This window comes from Triticum aestivum, chromosome 1B, assembly GCF_018294505.1.
Source record: "Triticum aestivum cultivar Chinese Spring chromosome 1B, IWGSC CS RefSeq v2.1, whole genome shotgun sequence".
Taxonomy (NCBI): domain Eukaryota; kingdom Viridiplantae; phylum Streptophyta; class Magnoliopsida; order Poales; family Poaceae; genus Triticum; species Triticum aestivum.
Window position 1 is genome coordinate 190,648,084 of NC_057795.1, and position 20,164 is coordinate 190,668,247.

Genomic DNA, 20,164 nt, shown 5'->3' on the forward strand with positions numbered 1-20,164 from the left:
TCATTAGTCAACATATTATTCAATAGCAATTCAGCTTGGTCGACTGTTCTTTCCCTGAAAACACAACCAACACAACTATCCAAGTGGTCCTTGGAAGCATCGGTTAGTCCATTATAGAAGATATCAAGTATTTCATTTTTCTTAAGAGGATGATCAGGCAAAGCATTAAGTAATCGGAGAAGCCTCCCCCAAGCTTGTGGGAGACTCTCTTCTTCGATTTGCACAAAATTATATATTTCCCTCAAGGCAGCTTGTTTCTTATGAGCAGGAAATATTTAGCAGAGAAGTAATAAATCATATCCTGGGGACTACGCACACAACCAGGATCAAGAGAATTAAACCAAGTTTAAGCATCACCCTTTAATGAGAATGGAAATATCTTAAGGATATAATAGTAGCGAGATTTCTCATCATTAGTGAACAGGGTGGCTATATCATTTAACTTAGTAAGATGTGCCACAACAGTTTCAGATTCATAGCCATAAAAAGGATCAGATTCAACCAAAGTAGTTATCTCAGGATCAACAGAGAATTCATAATCCTTATCAGTAACACAGATAGGTGAAGTAGCAAAAGCAGAGTCATATTTCATTCTAGCATTTAAAGATTGTTGCTTCCATTTATCTAATAACTTCTTAAGATCATATCTATCTTTGCAAGCAAGAATGGCTCTAGCAGCTTCTTCATCCATAACATAACCCTCAGGAACAACAGGTAATTCATACTTAGGGGGAGAACCTTCATCATCACTATCTTCAATAATATCATCTTCAATAATTTCATTCTCTCTAACCCTAGCAAGTTGTTCATCTAGAAATTCACCTAATGGCAAAGTAGTATCAAGCATAGAAGTAGTTTCATCATAAGTATCATGCATAGCAGAAGTGGCATCATCAATAACATGCAACATATCAGAATTCATAGCAGTAGCAGGTTTAGGTGTCGCAAGCGTACTCAAAACAGAAGGAGAATCTAGTGCAGAGCTAGATGACAGTTCCTTTCCTCCCCTCGTAGTTGAGGGAAATATCTTAGTTCTTTCGTCTTTCAAGTTCTTCATAGTGATTAGCAGATATAAATCCCAGGTGACTCAAAGAACAGAGCTATGCTCCCCGGTAACGGCGCCAGAAAATAGTCTTGATAACCCACAAGTATAGGGGATCGCAACAGTTTTCGAGGGTAGAGTATTCAACCCAAATTTATTGATTCAACACAAGGGGAGCCAAAGAATATTCTCAAGTATTAGCAGTTGAGTTGTCAATTCAACCACACCTGGATAACTTAGTATCTGCAGCAAAGTATTTAGTGGCAAAGTAGTATGATAGTAATGGTAACAGTGGCAAAAGTAACGATAGCAGTTTTGTAGTAATTGTAACAGTAGCAACGGTAACCACTTCTGTTCTCAACAATAACATTTAATTATTTGCGATGAACTCCTATAACATTTAAAAAAATGATTCCTTATAAAGGGGCCCAACTCTTCCTCCACTATTGATATGATACTTTGTTGCGGGAAAAAACTTGTATTACTCATTTAAGTTACTACAATCGTTGTTGCATAGTTGTGCAACACCCGTAGGCCCATTGCCAAGCCATACGGCAGTTCGACTACAAGATCTAGCATAACTAGCCATAAAATGGCTTACAGAGTTGTGAGAACGTCGAACATGAGTAATACAAGCATCTCTTTCTAACAACTTCAATTTGATCTCTCAAACTAAGAAGGCATATCTTGATCTATCCTGCTTCTCACTTCTCATCATATTTATGACTTCCATACAATCAGATTCCACATGAAGCGAAAGATTGCTCCACTGCATAGCGAAGGAAATTCCTTCAGAAAGAGCATTCTGTTTCAAGCGTATTATGGCATGATAATAGGTGATGACAAGCGGTAAATATGATCTTCCCTTCAGTATCTCGAAGGACCATGCATGTTGTTACGGATCCATTCTGGCCAAACGATCTGTCAGTCTTTAGCTTCACAGAACCTTGTTTTGGTGGTGTTCGGGAAGAAATTTGGTTGGATGGAACACAACTAGACTACTCCACAAGGGGTTCAACATCAAGAACGAACTTACCTTTAATTGGATCATGCTCTAGCTTGTTTTGTATGCTCATGATAGAAGGCACATAGCTACAGAGAAATCTCTTGGACACAAAAAATAGGAGGAGTTGGTTTCGCATGCACTGCCTCATTCCTTTACCAAATACGCCACAGCAACATAAAGAGCTTCAGCCTTTTAAATTCAGATAGATCATATGCAGCTTCAACAAACTACGATCTATTTGAATTTAAAAGGCCGGATCTTTAAAATCTCGTGAGCATCAAGTGGTAGGTACTGTGAACCAAACTACGATCCCAAGCTCCATGTATGTCCAGAAGTTCAGACACCCATCGAAGTTTGCATCTTCCCTTCGAAGAGACAACCTTATGCGAGTGATTGCGTGGAACCCAGTTATCCCTCTAGATTCTTATATTTGTGCCATTGCCAACACGCCAAATTAGTCCCTTCTTTAACAGCTCCAGACCATACTCTATGCCTTGCTAAGTAGAAGAAGGGGTACCAGTAAAAACAATATCCTCCAACCGCCCGCTTGGGTAATATTTTGCCCTTAAGACACGAGCACATAGACTATTCGGATAAGCGAGTAGTCTCCATGCTTGACGAGCGAGTAGAGACTGATTAAAAAGCCTAAAATCTCTGAAACCAATTCCTCCCAAGCTTAACTTCTCATCATATATCTTGTCATGATACCATACATGGGTCCTTAGAGATTTTTAAAAATTGTTAGATGGCTCTAAAGCACACCCCATATTTCAACAGGATGTCGTAGATCGTGGCTACGTGTGGATTTTTTCTTTTGTGAATCACCGGGGGGGAGGGGGGGCTCCCCCACCTGAATATTTTACTCAAAAGGCTGCAGAAGCAGCGAGTACAGAATAACGATGAACTCCGGAGGGGAATCAACCCAAAAAGATGGATTTTTATCACGTCCCCATCTAGCTAATTCATGAGCTACAAAATTTGACTCTTTGATACTCCCTCCATTCGTAAATATTTATCTTTCTAGATATTTCAACAAGTGACTACATACGTCCGGAGGGAGTACAATGCTCAAACTCACCTTACCAAAATCTAGAAAGTGTGGGTTTGTAATTCTGTTTAAGAATGAATGCACACGGTTTACAAAATAAAAAAATCTGTCCGGAATACCTTTGTTCAAAAGAATGCTACGCGTAGCATGATCTGCCTACCGTCCCCGAGGATAATTCTACCATTGTCTTATAGAAGGTTGTTTGAAAATTAACACGAAGCACCAGTGGTCTAGTGGTAGAATAGTAACCTGCCACGGTACAGACCTGGGTTCGATTCCCGGCTGGTGCAGTACATTTTTTTTATCGATCACGACCCGGTTGGAGCTCAGAGAAAACAGTCGCCCGTCGGAACAGCAGAGCAACAAGTCGATCCGTGCAGCGGCGGTGTGCCGACCCAAGCCGCAGTCGACGATTTCTATCACGAACTCGGCATGAACCATTTACCGTCCATCTCACATCAGCCGAAATCCCAGGCCCACACAATCGTTGTGAATCTCACCACTCCACAGGGAAGTAGTATAACAAGTGCCAGTTACTACTGGTCATCATCAGTACATTAACTGCCGGCGTGCAAGGCACACTCCATTCGGCAGCGCGCGCCAATGGCCACCATGGGCGCCTTCCGGACCTTCCTCCTCTCCTACCCGGAGATCCTCTTGGCGGCGCTCTGCTTCCTCTCCCTGGCCGCCCTCCGCCTCGCTCTGCGGTGCCGCGGCAGCAGCGTGCCGCTGCGATGGCCGGTCGTCGGCATGCTCCCGTTCGTGCTCAGCAACCTCGGCCACCTCCTGGACGTCGCCACCGCCGCGCTCAGGGACTCCGGGTGCATGTTCGTGTTCCGCGGGCCGTGGCTCGTCGGCGGGGACTTCCTCGTAACGTGCGACCCGGCCACCATGCACCACTGCCTCGCGGCCAACTTCGACTGCTACGACAAGGGCCACGACTTCGCCGAGATGTTCGACGTCGCCGGCAACGGGCTGCTCAACGCGGACGCCGCGTCCTGGGCGCGGCAGCGGCAGGTCGTCGCCACCGTCTTCGCCGCCCCCCTGTTCCGCTCCTTCGTCATATCCACCGTCGGGCGGCAGACGGCGCGGCTCCTGGTGCCGTTCCTGGACCACGCCGCCGCGGCCGGACGCGCCGTCGAGCTCGAGGACGTGTTCATGCGCTTCTCGCTCGACGTCTCCTACGCCGTGGTGTTCGCCGCCGACCTCGACTCGCTGTCCGTCTCCGCCGCCGACGCCCCGTACCCGCCCTTCGGCCAGGCGACCAGGATCGCCGGGGAGGCCGTCATGTTCCGGCACGTCGTGCCGGCTCGGTGGTGGAAGCTGCTGAGGTGGCTCAACGTCGGCATCGAGAGGAGGTTCGCCGAGGCCAAGGCGGTGCTCGACGAGTTCGTCTACCTCGAGATCGCGAACCGCAAGGCAAAACCGCTCCCCCAAGGAGAAGGACAAGGCGGCGACCTGCTGTCCATGTACATGGCGTGGCCCAGGGACCCCGCCATGACCGACCGGCAGAGGGACGAGTTCCTCCGCGACGCCGCCGTCGGCTACATGATCGCGGCCAAGGACCTCGTCGCGTCCGCGCTCACCTGGCTCTTCTACATGCTCTGCACGCACCCGCACGTGGAAGACAAGGTCCTCGCCGAGCTCGAGTCGTTACGCGCCAACGCCGCGTGCTGCGGCGGCAAACCGGTCGTGTTCGACTGCGACACGCTCCGGTCGGCGACCTACCTCCACGCGGCGGTGCTGGAAACGCTGCGCTTGCACCCGCCCGCGCCGTTCGAGGAGAAGGAGGCGCGCGCCGACGACGTGCTGCCGGACGGCACGAGGGTGACTAAGGGCACCAGGATCCTCTTCTGCATCTACGCCATGGGCAGGGTGGAGGGGATATGGGGCGACGACTGCCGGGAGTACCGGCCGGAGCGGTGGCTGTCCGGCAGCGGCCGGGTCCGGCACCAGCCGAGCTACAAGTTCGCAGCCTTCAACTGCGGGCCCAGGAGTTGCCTGGGCAAGGACCTGGGGCTCACCAACCTCAAGATCGCCGCCGCGGCCATCATATATAACTTCCGGGTGGAGCTCGTCGACGGCCATGTGGTGGAGGCCAGCGACTCGGTGGTGCTCCACACCAAGAACGGCCTCATGGTTAAGGTCAAGAGAAGGGAGGCGGCTTGATGAAGATGAATGAAATCAGGCTTTTCGTCGCATATTCCGATACTCATATACACAAAGTGGAGTGAATTAGTACCAAATTACACGTCATACAAATACTTATGACAGTGTCATCTATGTTTGTCGATCTGGATTTATCATAATTTCAAATGATAAGGCTGTGTTTGATAATAAAGTATTGTAAAACCGAAGTACTTGAACTAGGGTATATTAACCTGTTGGTGCAAGATATACTGCAGTTTTTATGTATCAAAGTACGGATTTGCTAAAACTCATTCGAATGCTTTTTTTTCTTTGGTCTCATTTACTTTCGTGGCCGTCGGATGAAAATGCTCCGCGATTCGTGTGTCCAGGTGAAGACGTTCGCCCGACGGGGAGGCGCGGCCCATATGTTGTCCCGCTGGCGGCCCATCAGTTATTTTTTGTTGTATGGGCTCCATCATCCACGCACTTGTCGTCAGGCCCGGTCTAGGATATACGAGTAGACTCCTTTTCTCCTTCTTCTCGTTGGCGGCTGCAGTACAGAGAGCGCGGCGGGTTTTTCTTTGTCTGTGCAGGTGAAAATTTTGTTCCATTTTTCTTTTGTCTAGGAGTAGTTGCAACCGCCCCAACCCGAGCGTAATCGCAACTCAGCACATCTAAGCGCATTTGTAAGACATATAATGTGACCGCAACCGGGGGTCGGGGCGGAGGGCTGTCGGCGCCAATGAAATTTGTTCCATTTTTTTATTTTTTTTGTTAGTTTTTTTTTGTTGTAGTTGCAATCGCCCCAACCCAAGCGTAATTGGAACTCAGCACACCCAAGCGCAACCGAGGGTCGGGGGGGTTGTCTCGGTGCTGATGGGAATCGGTTCCTTTTTTTGTTATTGTTTTTTGTTGTAGTTGCAACTGCCCCAACCCGAGCGCAATTGCAACTCAGCACACCCAAGCGCATTTGCAAGACATATAACGTGACCACAACCGGGGGTCGGGAGGGTTGTCTCGGTGCTGATGGGAATTGGTTCCTTTTTTGTTATTGTTTTCTGTTGTAGTTGCAACCGCCCCAACCCGAGCGCAATTGTAACTCAGCACACTCAAGCGCATTTGCAAGACATATAACGTGACCACAGCCAAGGGTCGGGAGGGTTGTCTCGGTGCTGATGAGAATCGGTTCCTTTTTTTGTTATTGTTTTTTATTGTAGTTGCAACCGCCCCAACCCGACCGCAATCGCAACTCAGCACACCCAAGCGCATTTGCAAGACATATAACATGACCAGAACCGGGGGTCGGGCGGAGGGTTGTCGGCGCCTATGAAATCGGTTCCATTTTTTATTTTTTTTGTTAGTTTTTTTTGTTGTAGTTGCAACCGCCCCAGCCCAAGCATAATTAGAACTCAGCACACCCAAGCGCAGCCGGGGGTCGGGAGGGTTGTCTCGGTGCTGATGGGAATCGGTTCCTTTTTTGTTATTGTTTTTTGTTGTAGTTGTAACCGCCCCAACCCGAGAGCAATCGCAAGTCAGCACACCCAAGCGCATTTGCAAGACATATAACGTGACCGCAACCAGGGGTCGGGCGGAGGGCTGTCGGCGACGATGAAATCGGTTCCATTCTTTTATTTATTTTTTGTTAGTATTTTTTGTTGTAGTTGCAACCGCCCCAACCCAAGCGTAATTAGAACTCAGCACACCCAAGCGCAACCGGGGGTCGGGAGGGTTGTCTCGGTGCTGATTGGAATCAGTTCCTATTTTTGTTATTGTTTTTTGTTATAGTTGCAACCGCCCCAACCCGAGCGCAATCGCAACTGAGCACACCCAACCACATTTGCAAGACATATAACGTGACCGCAACCGGGGGTCGGGGCGGAGGGTTGTCGGCCCCGATGAAATCGGTTCCATTTTTATATTTTTTGTTAGTTTTTTTGGTTGTAGTTGGACCCGCCCCAACCCAAGCGTAATTAGAACTCGGCACACCCAAGCGCAACCGGGGGTCGGTGCTGATGGGAATCGATTCCTTTTTTTGTTATTGTTTTTTGTTGTAGTTGCAACCGCCCCAACCCGAGCGCAATCGCAACTCAACACACACAAGCGTAGTTACAAGACATATAACGTGACCGCAACCGGGGGTCGGGGCAGAGGGCTGTCGGCGCCGATGAAATCGATTCCATTTTTTGCTAGGTTTTTTTGTTTGTAGTTGCAACCACCCCAACACGAGCGCAATCACAACTCAGCACACCCAAGCGCCGTTGCAAGACAGATTACGTGGCCGCAACTGGGGGTCAGGGCGGAGGGTTGCCGGCGCCGATGAAATCGGTTCCTTTTTTCCTTGCTAGGGTTTTTTGTTTGTAGTTGCAACTGCCCCAACCCGAGCGGAATCGCAACTCAGCACACCCAAGCGCAATTGCAAGACATATAATGTGACCGCAACCAGGGGTCGGGGTGCTGTCAGCGCCGATGAAGTTGGTTCCATTTTTTATTTATTATTAGGTTTTTTTGTAGTTGCAACCGCCCCAACCCAAGCGCAATCGCAACTCAGCACACCCAAGCGCAACCGGGAGTCGGGGCGAAGGGTTGTCGGCGCTGATGAAATCGGTTCCTTTTTTCTTTTGTATAGGGTTCTTTTTGTTTCTTTTGTTTAGGCTTCCTTTTGTTTGTAGTTGCAACCGCCTCAACCCGAGCGCAATCGCAACTCAACACACCCAAGCGCAACTGTAAGACATATAACATGACCGCAACCGGGGATCGGGGTGGAGGGCTATCGGCGCCGATGAAATCGGTTTCATTTTTATTTGCTAGGTTTTTCTTGTTTGTAGTTGCAACCGCCCCAACCCGAGTGCAATCGCAACTCAGCACACCCAAGCGCAGCTACAAGACATATAACGTGACCGCAACCTGGGGGCGGGGTGGACGGTTGTTGGCGTCGATGAAATCAGCTCCATTTTTATTTTGTTTACGGTTCTTTTTGTTTGTAGTTGCCACTGCCCCAACCCGAGCGCAATCGCAACTCAGCACACCCAAGCGCTATTGCAAGACATATAACATGACCGCAACCAAGGGTCGCGACGGAGGGTTGTCGGTGACGATGAAATCGGTTCCATTTTTCTTTATTGTTAGGTTTTTTTTATAGTTGCAACCGCCCCAACCCGAGCGCGATCGCAACTCAACACACCCAGGCACAATTGCAAGAGATATAGCATGACCGCAACCGGGGGTCGGGGCTGGCACCAATGAAATCGGTTCCATTATTTATTTATTGTTAGTATTTTTTTGTAGTTGCAACCGCCCAACCCAAGCGCAATAGCAACTCAGCACACCGAAGCGCAATCGGGAGTCGGGGCGGAGGGCTGTCGGCGCCGATGAAATCGCTTCCATTTTTCTTTTGTTTAGGGTTCTTTTTGTTTGTACTTGCAACCGCCCCTATTGGGGAATGTAGTAATTTCAAAAAAAATCCTACGCACACGCAAGATCATGGTGATGCATAGCAACGAGAGGGGAGAGTGTTGTCCACGTACCCTCGTAGATCGAAAGCGGAAGCATTAGCACAACGCGGTTGATGTAGTCGTACGTCTTCATGATCCGACCGATCCAAGTACCGAACGTACGGCACCTCCGAGTTCAGCACACGTTCAGCTCGATGACGTCCCACGAACTTCGATCCAGCAGAGCTTTGCGGGAGAGTTCCGTCAGCATGATGGCGTGATGACGGTGCTGATGATGCTACCAACGCAGGGCTTCGCCTAAGCACCGCTACGATATTACTGAGGTGGAATATGGTGGAGGGGGGCACCGCACACAGCTAAGAGATCAATGATCAATTGTTGTGTCTAGAGGTGCCCCCTTGCCCCCGTATATAAAGGAGGAGAGGAGGGAGGGGCCGGCCCTCTTTATGGCGCGCCCTGGGGAGCCCTACTCCCACCGGGAGTAGGATTCCCCCCTTCCACGTAGTAGGAGTAGGAGTCAAGGAAAGGGAAGAGAGAAAAGAAGGAAGGTGGGGGCACTGCCCCTCCCCCTAGTCCAATTTGGACTAGGCCTTGGGGGGCACGCAGCCTGCCTCTCTCTCTCCCCCTTAAAGCCCAATAAGGCCCATATACTCCCCGACGAATTCCCGTAACTCTCCGGTACTCCGATAAATACCCGAATCACTTGGAACCTTTCCGGTGTCTGAATATAGTCATCCAATATATTGATCTTTACGCCTCGACCAGTTCGTGACTCCTCGTCATATCTCCAATCTCATCCAGGACTCCGAACTACCTTCGGTACATCAAAACACATAAACTCATATTACCAATCGTCACCGAATGTTAAGCGTGTGGACCCTACGGGTTCGAGAACTATGTAGACATGACCGATACACGTCTCCGGTCAATAACCAATATCGGAACTTGGATGCTCATATTGGCTCCTACATATTCTATGAAGATCTTTATCAGTCAAACCGCAAAACAACAAACGTTGTTCCCTTTGTCATCGGTATGTTACTTGCCCGAGATTCGATCGTCGGTATCTCAATACCTAGTTCAATCTCATTACCGGCAAGTCTCTTTACTCATTCCGTAATGCATCATCCCACAACTAACTCATTAGTCACAATGCTTGCAAGGCTTATAGTGATGTGCATTACCGAGAGGGCCCAGAGATACCTCTCCAACAATCGGAGTGACAAATCCTAAGCTCAAAATACGCCAACTCAACAAGTACCTTCGGAAACACCTGTAGAGCACATTTATAATCACCCAGTTACGTTGTGACGTTTGGTAGCACACAAAGTGTTCCTCCGGTAAACGGGAGTTGCATAATCTCATTGTCATAGGAACATGTATAAGTCATGAAGAAAGCAATAGCAACATACCAAACGATCAAGTGCTAAGCTAATGGAATGGGTCAAGTCAATCACATCATTATCCTAATGATGTGATCCCGTTAATCAAAGGATAACTCATGTCTATGTTTAGGAAAGTTAACCATCTTTGATTCAACGATCTAGTCAAGTAGAGGCATACTAGTGACATTATGTTTGTGTATGTATTCACACATGTACTAAGTTTCCGGTTAATACAATTCTAGCATGAATAATAAACATTTATCATTATTAAGGAAATATAAATAACAACTTTATTATTGCCTCTAGGACATATTTCCTTCAGTCTCCCACTTGCACTAGAGTCAATAATCTAGTTCACATCATCGTGTGATTTAACACTAATATTCACATCTGTATGTGATTAACACCCATAGTTCACATCGTCATGTGACCAACACTCAAAGGGTTTACTAGAGTCAATAATCTAGTTCACATTGCTACGTGATTAACACCCAAAAAGTACTAAGGTATGATCATGTTTTGCTCGTGAGAGAAGTTTAGTCAACGGGTCTATCACATTCAGAGTCATATGTATTTTGCAAATATTCTATGTCTACAATGCTCTGCATGGAACTACTCTAGCTAATTGCTCCCACTTTCAATATGTATCCAGATTTAGACTTAGAGTCATCTGGATCGGTGTAAAAGCTTGCATCGATTTAACTCTTTACAACGAGCTCTTTTATCACCTCCATAACCGAGAAACATTTCCTTAGTCTTCACTAAGGATAATTTTGACCGCTGTCCAGTGATCTACTCTTAGATCACTATGTACCCCCTTGCCAAACTCATGGCAAGGAACACAATAGGTCTGGTACACAGCACGACATACTTTATAGAACCTATGACTGAGGCATAGGGAATGATTTTTCATTCTCTTTCTATCTTCTGCCATGGTTGGATTTTGAGTCTCACTCAACTTCACACCTTGCAACACAGGCAAGAACTCCTTCTTTGACTGTTCCATTTTGAACTATTTCAAAATCTTATCAAGGTATGTACTCATTGAAAAATCTTATCAAGCGTCTTGATCTATCTCTATAGATCTTGATGCTCAATATGTAAGCAGCTTCACCGAGGTCTTTCTTTGAAAAACTCCTTTCAAAATACTCCTTTATGCTTTCCAGAAAATTCTACATTATTTCCGATCAACAATATGTCATTCACATATACTTTATTAGAAATGATGTAGTGCTCCCACTCACTTTCTTATAAATACAGGCTTTACCGCAAGTCTTTATAAAACTATATGCTTTGATCAACTCATCAAAGCATATATTCCAACTCTGAGATGCTTGCACCAGTCCATAGATTGATCGCTGGAGCTTGCACATTTTGTTAGCACCTTTAGGATCGACAAAACCTTCTAGTTGCATCATATACAACTCTTCTTTAAGAAATCCATTAAGGAATGTAGTTTTGTCATCCATTTGCCAGATTTCATAAAATGTGGCAACTTGCTAACATGATTCGGACAGACTTAAGCATTGCTACAAGTGAGAAAATCTCATCGTAGTCAACACATTGAACTTTGTCAAAAACCTTTTTCGACAAGTCTAGCTTTGTAGATAGTAACACTACTATCAGTGTCCGTCTTCCTCTTGGAAAATCCATTTATTTCTATGGCTTGCCGATCATCGGGCAAGTCCACCAAAGTCCACACTTTGTTCTCATACATGGATCCCATCTCAGATTTCATGGCCTCAAGCCATTTTGTGGAATTTGGGCTCATCATCGCTTCCTCATAGTTCGTAGGTTCGCCATGGTCAAGTAACATGACCTCCAGAATAGGATTACCATACCACTCTGGTGCGGATCTTACTCTGGTTGACCTACGAGGTTCGGTAGTAACTTGATCTGAAGTTTCATGATCAATATCATTAGCTTCCTCACTAATTGGTGTAGGAATCATTGGAATTGATTTCTGTGATGAACTACTTTCCAATTCGGGAGAAATTACAATTACCTTATCAAGCTCTACTTTACTCCCACTCACTTCTTTCGAGAGAAACTCCTTCTCTAGAAAGGATCCATCTTAGCAACCAATATCTTGCCTTCGGATCTGTGATAGAAGGTGTACCCAATAGTTTCCTTTGGGTATTATATGAAGACGCACTTCTCTGATTTGGGTTCGAGCTTATCAGGTTGAAACTTTTTCACATAAGCATCGCAGGCCCAAACTTTAAGAAACGACAACTTTGGTTTCTTGCCAAACCACAATTCATAAGGCGTCGTCTCAACGGATTTTGATGGTGCCCTATTTAAAGTGAATACAGCTGTCTTTAATGCATAACCCCAAAACGATAGTGGTAAATTGGTAAGATACATCATAGATCGCACCATATCCAATAAAGTGCGGTTACGACGTTCGGACACACCATTATGTTGTGGTGTTCCATGTGGCATGAGCTATGAAACTATTCCACATTGTTTTTAAATGAAGGCCAAACTCGTAACTCAAATATTATCCTCTACGATCAGATTGTAGAAACTTTATTTTCTTGTTACGATGATTCTCCACTTCACTCTGAAATTCTTTGAACTTTTTAGATGTTTCAGACTTTTGTTTCATTAAGTAGATATACTCATATCTGCTCAAATCATCTGTGGGTCAGAAAATAACGATACCCGCCATGAGCATCAATACTCATTGGACTGCATACATCGGTATGTATTATTTCCGATAAGTCACTAGCTCGTTCCATTGTTTCGGAGAACGGAGTTTTAGTCATCTTGCCCATAAGGCACGGTTCGCAAGCATCAAATGATTCATAACCAAGTGATTCCAAAAATCCATCTTTATGGAGTTTCTTCATGCGCTTTACACCGATATGACCCAAACGACAGTGCCGCAAATAAGTTGCACTATCATTATCAACTTTTCATCTTTTGTCATCAATATTATGAATATGTGTATCACTACGATCGAGATCCAACAAACTATTTTCATTGGGTGTATGACCATCAAAGGTTTTATTCATGTAAACAGAACAACAATTATTCTCTGACTTTAAATGAATAACCTTATTGCAATAAACATGATCAAATCATATTCATGCTCAATGCAAACGCCAAATAACATTTATTTAGGTTCAACACTAATCCCGAAAGTATAGGGAGTGTGCGATGATGATCATATCAATCTTGGAACCACTTCCAACACACATCGTCACTTCACCCTAAACTAGTCTCTGTTTATTCCGTAACTCCTATTTCGAGTTACTAATATTAGCAACTGAACAAGTATCAAATACCCAGGGGCTACTATAAACACTAGTAAGGTACACATCAATAACCTGTATATCAAATATACCCTTGTTCATTTTGCCATCCTTCTTATCCACCAAATATTCAGGGCATTTCCACTTCCAGTGACCATTTCCTTTGCAGTAGAAGCACTCAGTTTCAGGCTTTGGTACAGCTTTGGACTTCTTCGCGGGAGTGACAACTTGCTTGCCATTCTACTTGAAGTTCCCTTTCTTTCCCTTTTCCCTTTTCTTGAAACTAGTGGTCTTGTCAATCATCAACACTTGATGCTCTTTCTTGATTTCTACCTTCGTCGATTCCAACATCACGAAGAGCTCGGGAATCGTTTTCGTCATCCCTTGCATACTATAGTTCATCACGAAGTTCTAGTAACTTGGTGATGGTGACTAGAGAACTCTGTCAATCACTATCTTATCTGGAAGATTAACTCCCACTTGATTCAAGCGATTGTAGTACCCAGACAATCTGAGCACATGCTCACTATTTGAGCAATTCTCCTCCATATTTTAGCTATAGAACTTGTTGGAGACTTCATATCTCTCAACTCGGGTATTTGCTTGAAATATTAACTTCAACTCCTGGAATGTCTCATATCGTCCATGACGTTCAAAACGTCTTTGAAGTCCCGATTCTAAGCCGTTAAGCATGGTGCACTAAACTATAAAGTAGTCATCATATTGAGCTAGCCAAACATTCATAACATCTGCATCTGCTCCTGCAATAGGTCTGTCACCTAGCGGTGCATCAAGGACATAATTCTTCTATGCAACAATGAGGATAAACCTCAGATCACGGACCCAGTCCTCATAATTGCTACTATCATCTTTCAACATAGTTTTCTCTAGGAACACATATAAAACATAGGGAAGCAACAACGCGAGCTATTGATCTACAACATAATTGCAAAATACTATCAGGACTAAGTTCATGATAAATTAAAGTTCAGTTAATCATATTACTTAAGAACTCCACTTAGATAGACATCCCTCTAATCATCTAAGCGATTACGTGATCCAAATCAACTAAACCATGTCCGATCATCACGTGAGATGGAGTAGTTTTCAATGGTGAACATCACTATGTTGATCATATCTACTATATGATTCACGCTCGACCTTTCGGACTCACTGTTCCGAGGCCATATCTGCATATGCTAGGCTCGTCAAGTTTAACCTGAGTATTCTGCGGGTGCAAAACTGTCTTACACCCGTTGTATTTAAACGTAGAGCTTATCACACCCGATCATCACGTGGTGTCTCGGCACGAAGAACTTTCGCAATGGTGCATACTCAGGGAGAACACTTATACCTTGAAATTTAGTGAGAGATCATATTATAATGCTACCGTCGAACTAAGCAAAATAAGATGTATAAAAGATAAACATCACATGCAATCAAAAAATGTGACATGATATGGCCATCATCATCTTGTGCCTTTGATCTCCATCTCCAAAGCATCGTCATGATCTCCATCGTCACCGGCATGACACCATGATCTCGATCATCTTGATCTATATCAATGTGTCATCACATGGTCGTCTCGCCAACTGTTGTTCTTGCAACTATTGCTATCGCATAGCGATAAAGTAAAGCAATTATTTGGCGCTTGTATCTTATGCAATAAAGAGACAACCATAAGGCTTCTGCCAGTTGCCGATAACTTCAACAAAACATGATCATCTCATACAACAACTTATATCTCATCACGTGTTGACCATATCACATCACAACATGCCCTGCAAAAACAAGTTAGACATCCTCTACTTTGTTGTTGCAAGTTTTACGTGGCTGCTACGGGATGAGCAAGAACCGTTCTTACCTATGCATCAAAACCACAATGATATTTCGTCAAGTTAGTGTTGTTTTAACTTTCTCAAGGACCGGGCGTAGCCACACTTGGTTCAACTAAAGTTGGAGAAACTAAAACCCGTCAGCAACCTATGTGCAAAGCACGTCGGTAGAACCAGTCTTGCGTAAGCCTACGCATAATGTCGGTCCGGGCCGCTTCATCCAACAATATCGCCGAACCAAAGTATGACATGCTGGTAAGCAATATGACTTGTATCGCCCACAACTCACTTGTGTTCTACTCGTGCATATAACATCTACGCATAAACCTAGCTCTGATACCACTATTGGGGAACATAGTAATTTCAAAAAAATTCCTACGCACACGCAAGATCATGGTGATGCATAGCAACGAGAGGGGAGAGTGTTATTCACGTACCCTCGTAGACCGAAAGGGGAAGCGTTAGCACAACGCGGTTGATGTAGTCGTACGTCTTCACGATCTGACCGATCCAAGTTCCGAACGTACGGCACCTCCGAGTTCAGGACACGTTCAGCTCGATAACGTCCCACGAACTCCGATCCAGCAGAGCTTTGCGGGAGAGTTCCGTCAGCACAACAGCGTGATGACGGTGTTGATTATGCTACCGACGCAGGGCTTCGCCTAAGCACCACTATGATATTACTGAGGTGGAATATGGTGGAGGGGGCACCGCACACGGCTAAGAGATCAATGATCAATTGTTGTATCTAGAGGTGCCCCCTTGCCCCCGTATTTAAAGGAGGAGAGGAGGGAAGGGGCCGGCCCTCTCTATGGCGCGCCCTGGGGAGTCCTACTCCCACTGGGAGTAGGATTCCCCCCTTCCACGTAGTAGGAGTAGGAGTCAAGGAAATGGAAGAGAGAAGAGAAGGAACGAGGGGGCGCCGCCCCTCCCTCTAGTCCAATTCGGACTAGGCCTTGGGAGGGCACAGCCTGCCTCTCTCTCTCTCCCCCTTAAAGCCCAATAAGGCCCATATACTCCCCGACGAATTCCCGTAACTCTCCGGTACTCCGATAAATACCCGAATCATTCAGAACCTTTCCGGTGTCTAAATATAGTCGTCCAATATACCGATCTTTACGTCTCGACCATTTCGAGACTCCTAACCATGTCCCCGATCTCATCCGGGACTCCAAACTACCTTCAGTACATCAAAACACATAAACTTATATTACCAATCGTCACCGAACGTTAAGCGTGCGGACCCTACGGGTTCGAGAACTATGTAGACATGACCGAGACACGTCTCCGGCCAATAACCAATAGCGGAACCTGGATGCTCATATTGGATCCTACATATTCTATGAAGATCTTTATCGGTCAAACCGCATAACAACATGCGTTGTTCCCTTTATCATCGGTATGTTACTTACCCGAGATTCGATCGTCGGTATCTCAATACCTAGTTCAATCTCATTACCGGCAAGTCTCTTTACTCGTTCCGTAATGCATCATCCCGCAACTAACTCATTAGTCACAATGCTTGCAAGGCTTATAGTGATGTGCATTACTGAGAGGGCCCAGAGATACCTCTCCGACAATCGGAGTGACAAATCCTAATCTCGAAATACGCCAACTCAACAAGTACCGTCGGAGACACCTGTAGAGCACCTTTATAATCACCCAGTTACGTTGTGACATTTGGTAGCACACAAAGTGTTACTCCGGTAAACGGGAGTTGCATAATCTCATAGTCATAGGAACATGTATAAGTCATGAAGAAAGCAATAACAACATACTAAACGATCAAGTGCTAAGCTAACGGAATGGGTCAAGTCAACCACATCATTCTCCTAATGATGTGATCCCATTAATCAAATGATAACTCATGTCTATGGTTAGGAAAGTTAAACATCTTTGATTCAACGAGCTAGTCAAGTAGAGGCATACTAGTGACATTATGTTTGTCTATGTCTTCACACATGTACTAATTTTCCGGTTAATACAATTCTAGCATGAATAATAAACATTTATCATGATATAAGGAAATATAAATAACATCTTTATTATTGCCTTTAGGGCATATTTCTGGCGCAACCGGGGGTCGGGGCGGAGGGATGTCGGCGCCGATGAAATCGGTTCCATTTTTTATTTATTGTTAGTTTTTTTGTTGTAGTTCAACCGCCCCAACCCAAGCCCAATCGCAACTCAGCACACCCAAGCACATCCGGGAGTTGGGGGCTCTCGGCGCCGATGAAACCGGTTCCATTTTTCTTTTGTTTAGGGTTCTTTTTGTTTGTAGTTGCAACCGCCCCAACCCGAGCGCAATCGCAACTTAGCACACCCAAGTGTAGTTGCAAGACATATAACGTGACCGCAACTGGGGTTGGGGCAGAGGGTTGTCGGCGCCGATGAAGTCGGTTCCATTTTTCTTTGCTAGGTTTTTTTGTTTCTAGTTGCAACCGCCCCAACCCGAGCGCATCGCAACTAAGCACACCCAAGAAGATTGCAAGACATATAACGTGACTGCAACCGAGGGTCGGGCGGAGGGCTGTCGGCGCTGATGAAATTGGTTCCATTTTTTTATTATTGTTAGTTTTTTTGTTGTAGTTGCAACAGCCCCAACCCAAGCGCAATCGCAACTCAGCGCACCCAAGCGCAACCAGGAGTTGGGGCGGAGGGTTGTCGGCACCGATGAAATCGGTTCTTTTTTTTTCTTTTGTTTAGGGTTCTTTTTGTTTGTTGTTGCAACCGCCCCAACCCGAGCGCAATCGCATCTCAGCACACCCAAGCGCAATTGCAAGACATATAACGTGACTGCAACCGGGGTCGAGGGCGGAGGGTTGTCGACGCCGATGAAATCGGTTCCATTTTTTCTTTGCTAGGTTTTTTTTGTTTGTAGTTGCAACCGCCCTAACCCGAGCACAATTGTAACTCAGCACACCCAAGCGCAATTGCAAAATATATAACATGACAACAACTGGGGGCCGAGGTAGAGGGTTGTCCGCGCCGATGAAATCGGTTCCATTTTTTTGCTAGGTTTTTTTGGTTTGTAGTTGCAACCGCCCCAACCCGAGCGCAATCGCAACTCAGCACATTGAAGCTGAATTGCAAGATATATAAGGTGACCGCAATTGGGGGCCGGGCGGAGGGCTGTCAGCGCCGATGAAATTGGTTCCATTTTTATTGTTAGTTTTTTTGTTATAGTTGCAATAGCCCCAACCCAAGCGCAGTCGCAACTCAGCACACCCAAGTGCATTTGCAAGACATATAACGTGACTGCAACCGGGGATCGGGGCGGAGGGCTATCGGCCCCGATGAAATCAATTCCATTTTTTCAGTTTCTTTGGTTGTAGTTGCACCCGCCCCAACCCAAGCGTAATTAGAAGTCAGCACACCCAAGCGCAACCGGGGGTCAGAAGGGTTGTCTCGGTGCTGACGAGAATCGATTCCTTTTTTTGTTATTGTTTTTTGTTGTAGTTGCACTCGCCCCAACCCGAGCACAATCGCAACTCAGCACACCCAAGCGCAATTTCAAGACATATAACGTGACCGCACCCTGGGGTCGGGGCGGAGGGTTGTCGGCGCCAATGAAATCGGTTCCATTTTTCTTTACTAGGTTTTTTTTGTTTGTAGTTGCAGCCGCCCCAACCCGAGCCCAATCGCAACTCAGCACACCCAAGCGCAATTGCAAGACATATAATGTGACCACAACCGGAGGTCGGAGCGGAGGGTTACCGACACCGATGAAATCGGTTCCATTTTTATTTGCTAGGTTTTTTTGTTTGTAGTTGCAATCGCCCCAACCCGAGCGGAATCGCAACTCAGCACACCCAAGCGCAATTGCAAGACATATAACGTGACCGCAACCGGGGGTCGGGGTGGAGGGTTGTTGGGCCGATGAAATTGGTTCCATTTCTTATTTATTGTTAGGTTTTTTTGTTGTAGTTGGAACCAACCCAAGCGCAATCGCAACTCAGCTCACCCAAGCGCAACTGGGAGTCGAGGCGAAGGGTTGTCGGCGCCGATGAAATCGGTTCCATTTTTCTTTTGTTTAGGGTTCTTTCTGTTTCTATTGTTTAGGGTCCTTTTTGTTTCTTTTGTTTAGGGTTCCTTCTGTTTGTAGTTGCAACTGCCTCAACCCGAGCGCAATCGCAACTCAGCACACCAAGCACAACTGCAAGACATATAACGTGACCGCAATCGGGGATCGGGGCGGAGGGCTATCGGCGCCGATGAAATCGGTTTCATTTTTCTTTGCTAGGTTTTTTTGTTTGTAGTTGCAACCGCCCCAACCCGAGCGCAATCGCAACTCAGCACACCCAAGCGCAACTGCAAGACATATAAAGTGACCGCAACCTGTGGTCGGGGTGGAGGGCTGTCGGCATCGATGAAATCGGTTCCATTTTTATTTTGTTTATGTTTCTTTTTGTTTGTAGTTGCCACCGCCCCAACCCGAGCGCAATCACAACTCAGCACACCCAAGCGCTACTGCAGGACATATAACGTGACCGCAACCAGGGGTCGCGGTGGAGGGTTGTCAGCGCCGATGAAATCGGTTCCATTTTTCTTTATTGTTAGGTTTTTTTTATAGTTGCAACCGCCCCAACCCGAGCGCAATCGCAACTCAACACAGCCAAGCACAATTGCAAGAGATATAGAGTGACCCCAACCGGGGGTCGGTGCGGAGGGCTGTCGGCACCGATGAAATTGGTTCCATTATTTATTTCTTGTTAGTTTTTTTGGTTGTAGTTGCAACTGCCCCAACCCAAGCACAATGGCAACTCAGCACACCGAAGCGCAACCGAGAGTCGGGGCAGAGGGTTGTCGGCGCCGATGAAATCGCTTACATTTTTCTTTTGTTTAGGGTTCTTTTTGGTTGTACTTGCAACCGCCCCAACCCGAGCATCACAACTCAGCACACCCAAGCACAATTGCAAGACATATAACGTGATCGCAACTGGGGGTCAGGGCGGAGGGTTGTCGGTGCCGATGAAATCGGTTCCTTTTTTATTTATTGTTAGGTT

At 46.1% G+C, this 20,164-nt stretch overlaps 1 protein-coding gene and 1 non-coding gene across 2 annotated transcripts; both read left to right on the forward strand.

Moving 5' to 3' along the window:
- The first annotated feature begins 3,315 nt into the window (after window positions 1-3,315).
- Window positions 3,316-3,386, forward strand: TRNAG-GCC (transfer RNA glycine (anticodon GCC)). The gene has a single exon. It is a non-coding gene; the product is annotated as a tRNA-Gly (tRNA).
- Window positions 3,387-3,653: 267 nt separating this feature from the next.
- On the forward strand, window positions 3,654-5,458 carry LOC123115087 (noroxomaritidine synthase). Its single transcript, XM_044536357.1, has one exon. The coding sequence runs from the start codon at window positions 3,700-3,702 to the stop codon at window positions 5,263-5,265; it is 1,566 nt and encodes a 521-aa protein (XP_044392292.1). The 5' UTR covers window positions 3,654-3,699; the 3' UTR covers window positions 5,266-5,458.
- The last annotated feature ends 14,706 nt before the right edge of the window (window positions 5,459-20,164 follow it).

Coding starts and splice junctions, on each gene's coding strand:
- LOC123115087 (XM_044536357.1), top strand. CDS start 3,700: ATGGCCACCATGGGCGCCTTCCGGACCTTCCTCCTCTCCTACCCGGAG.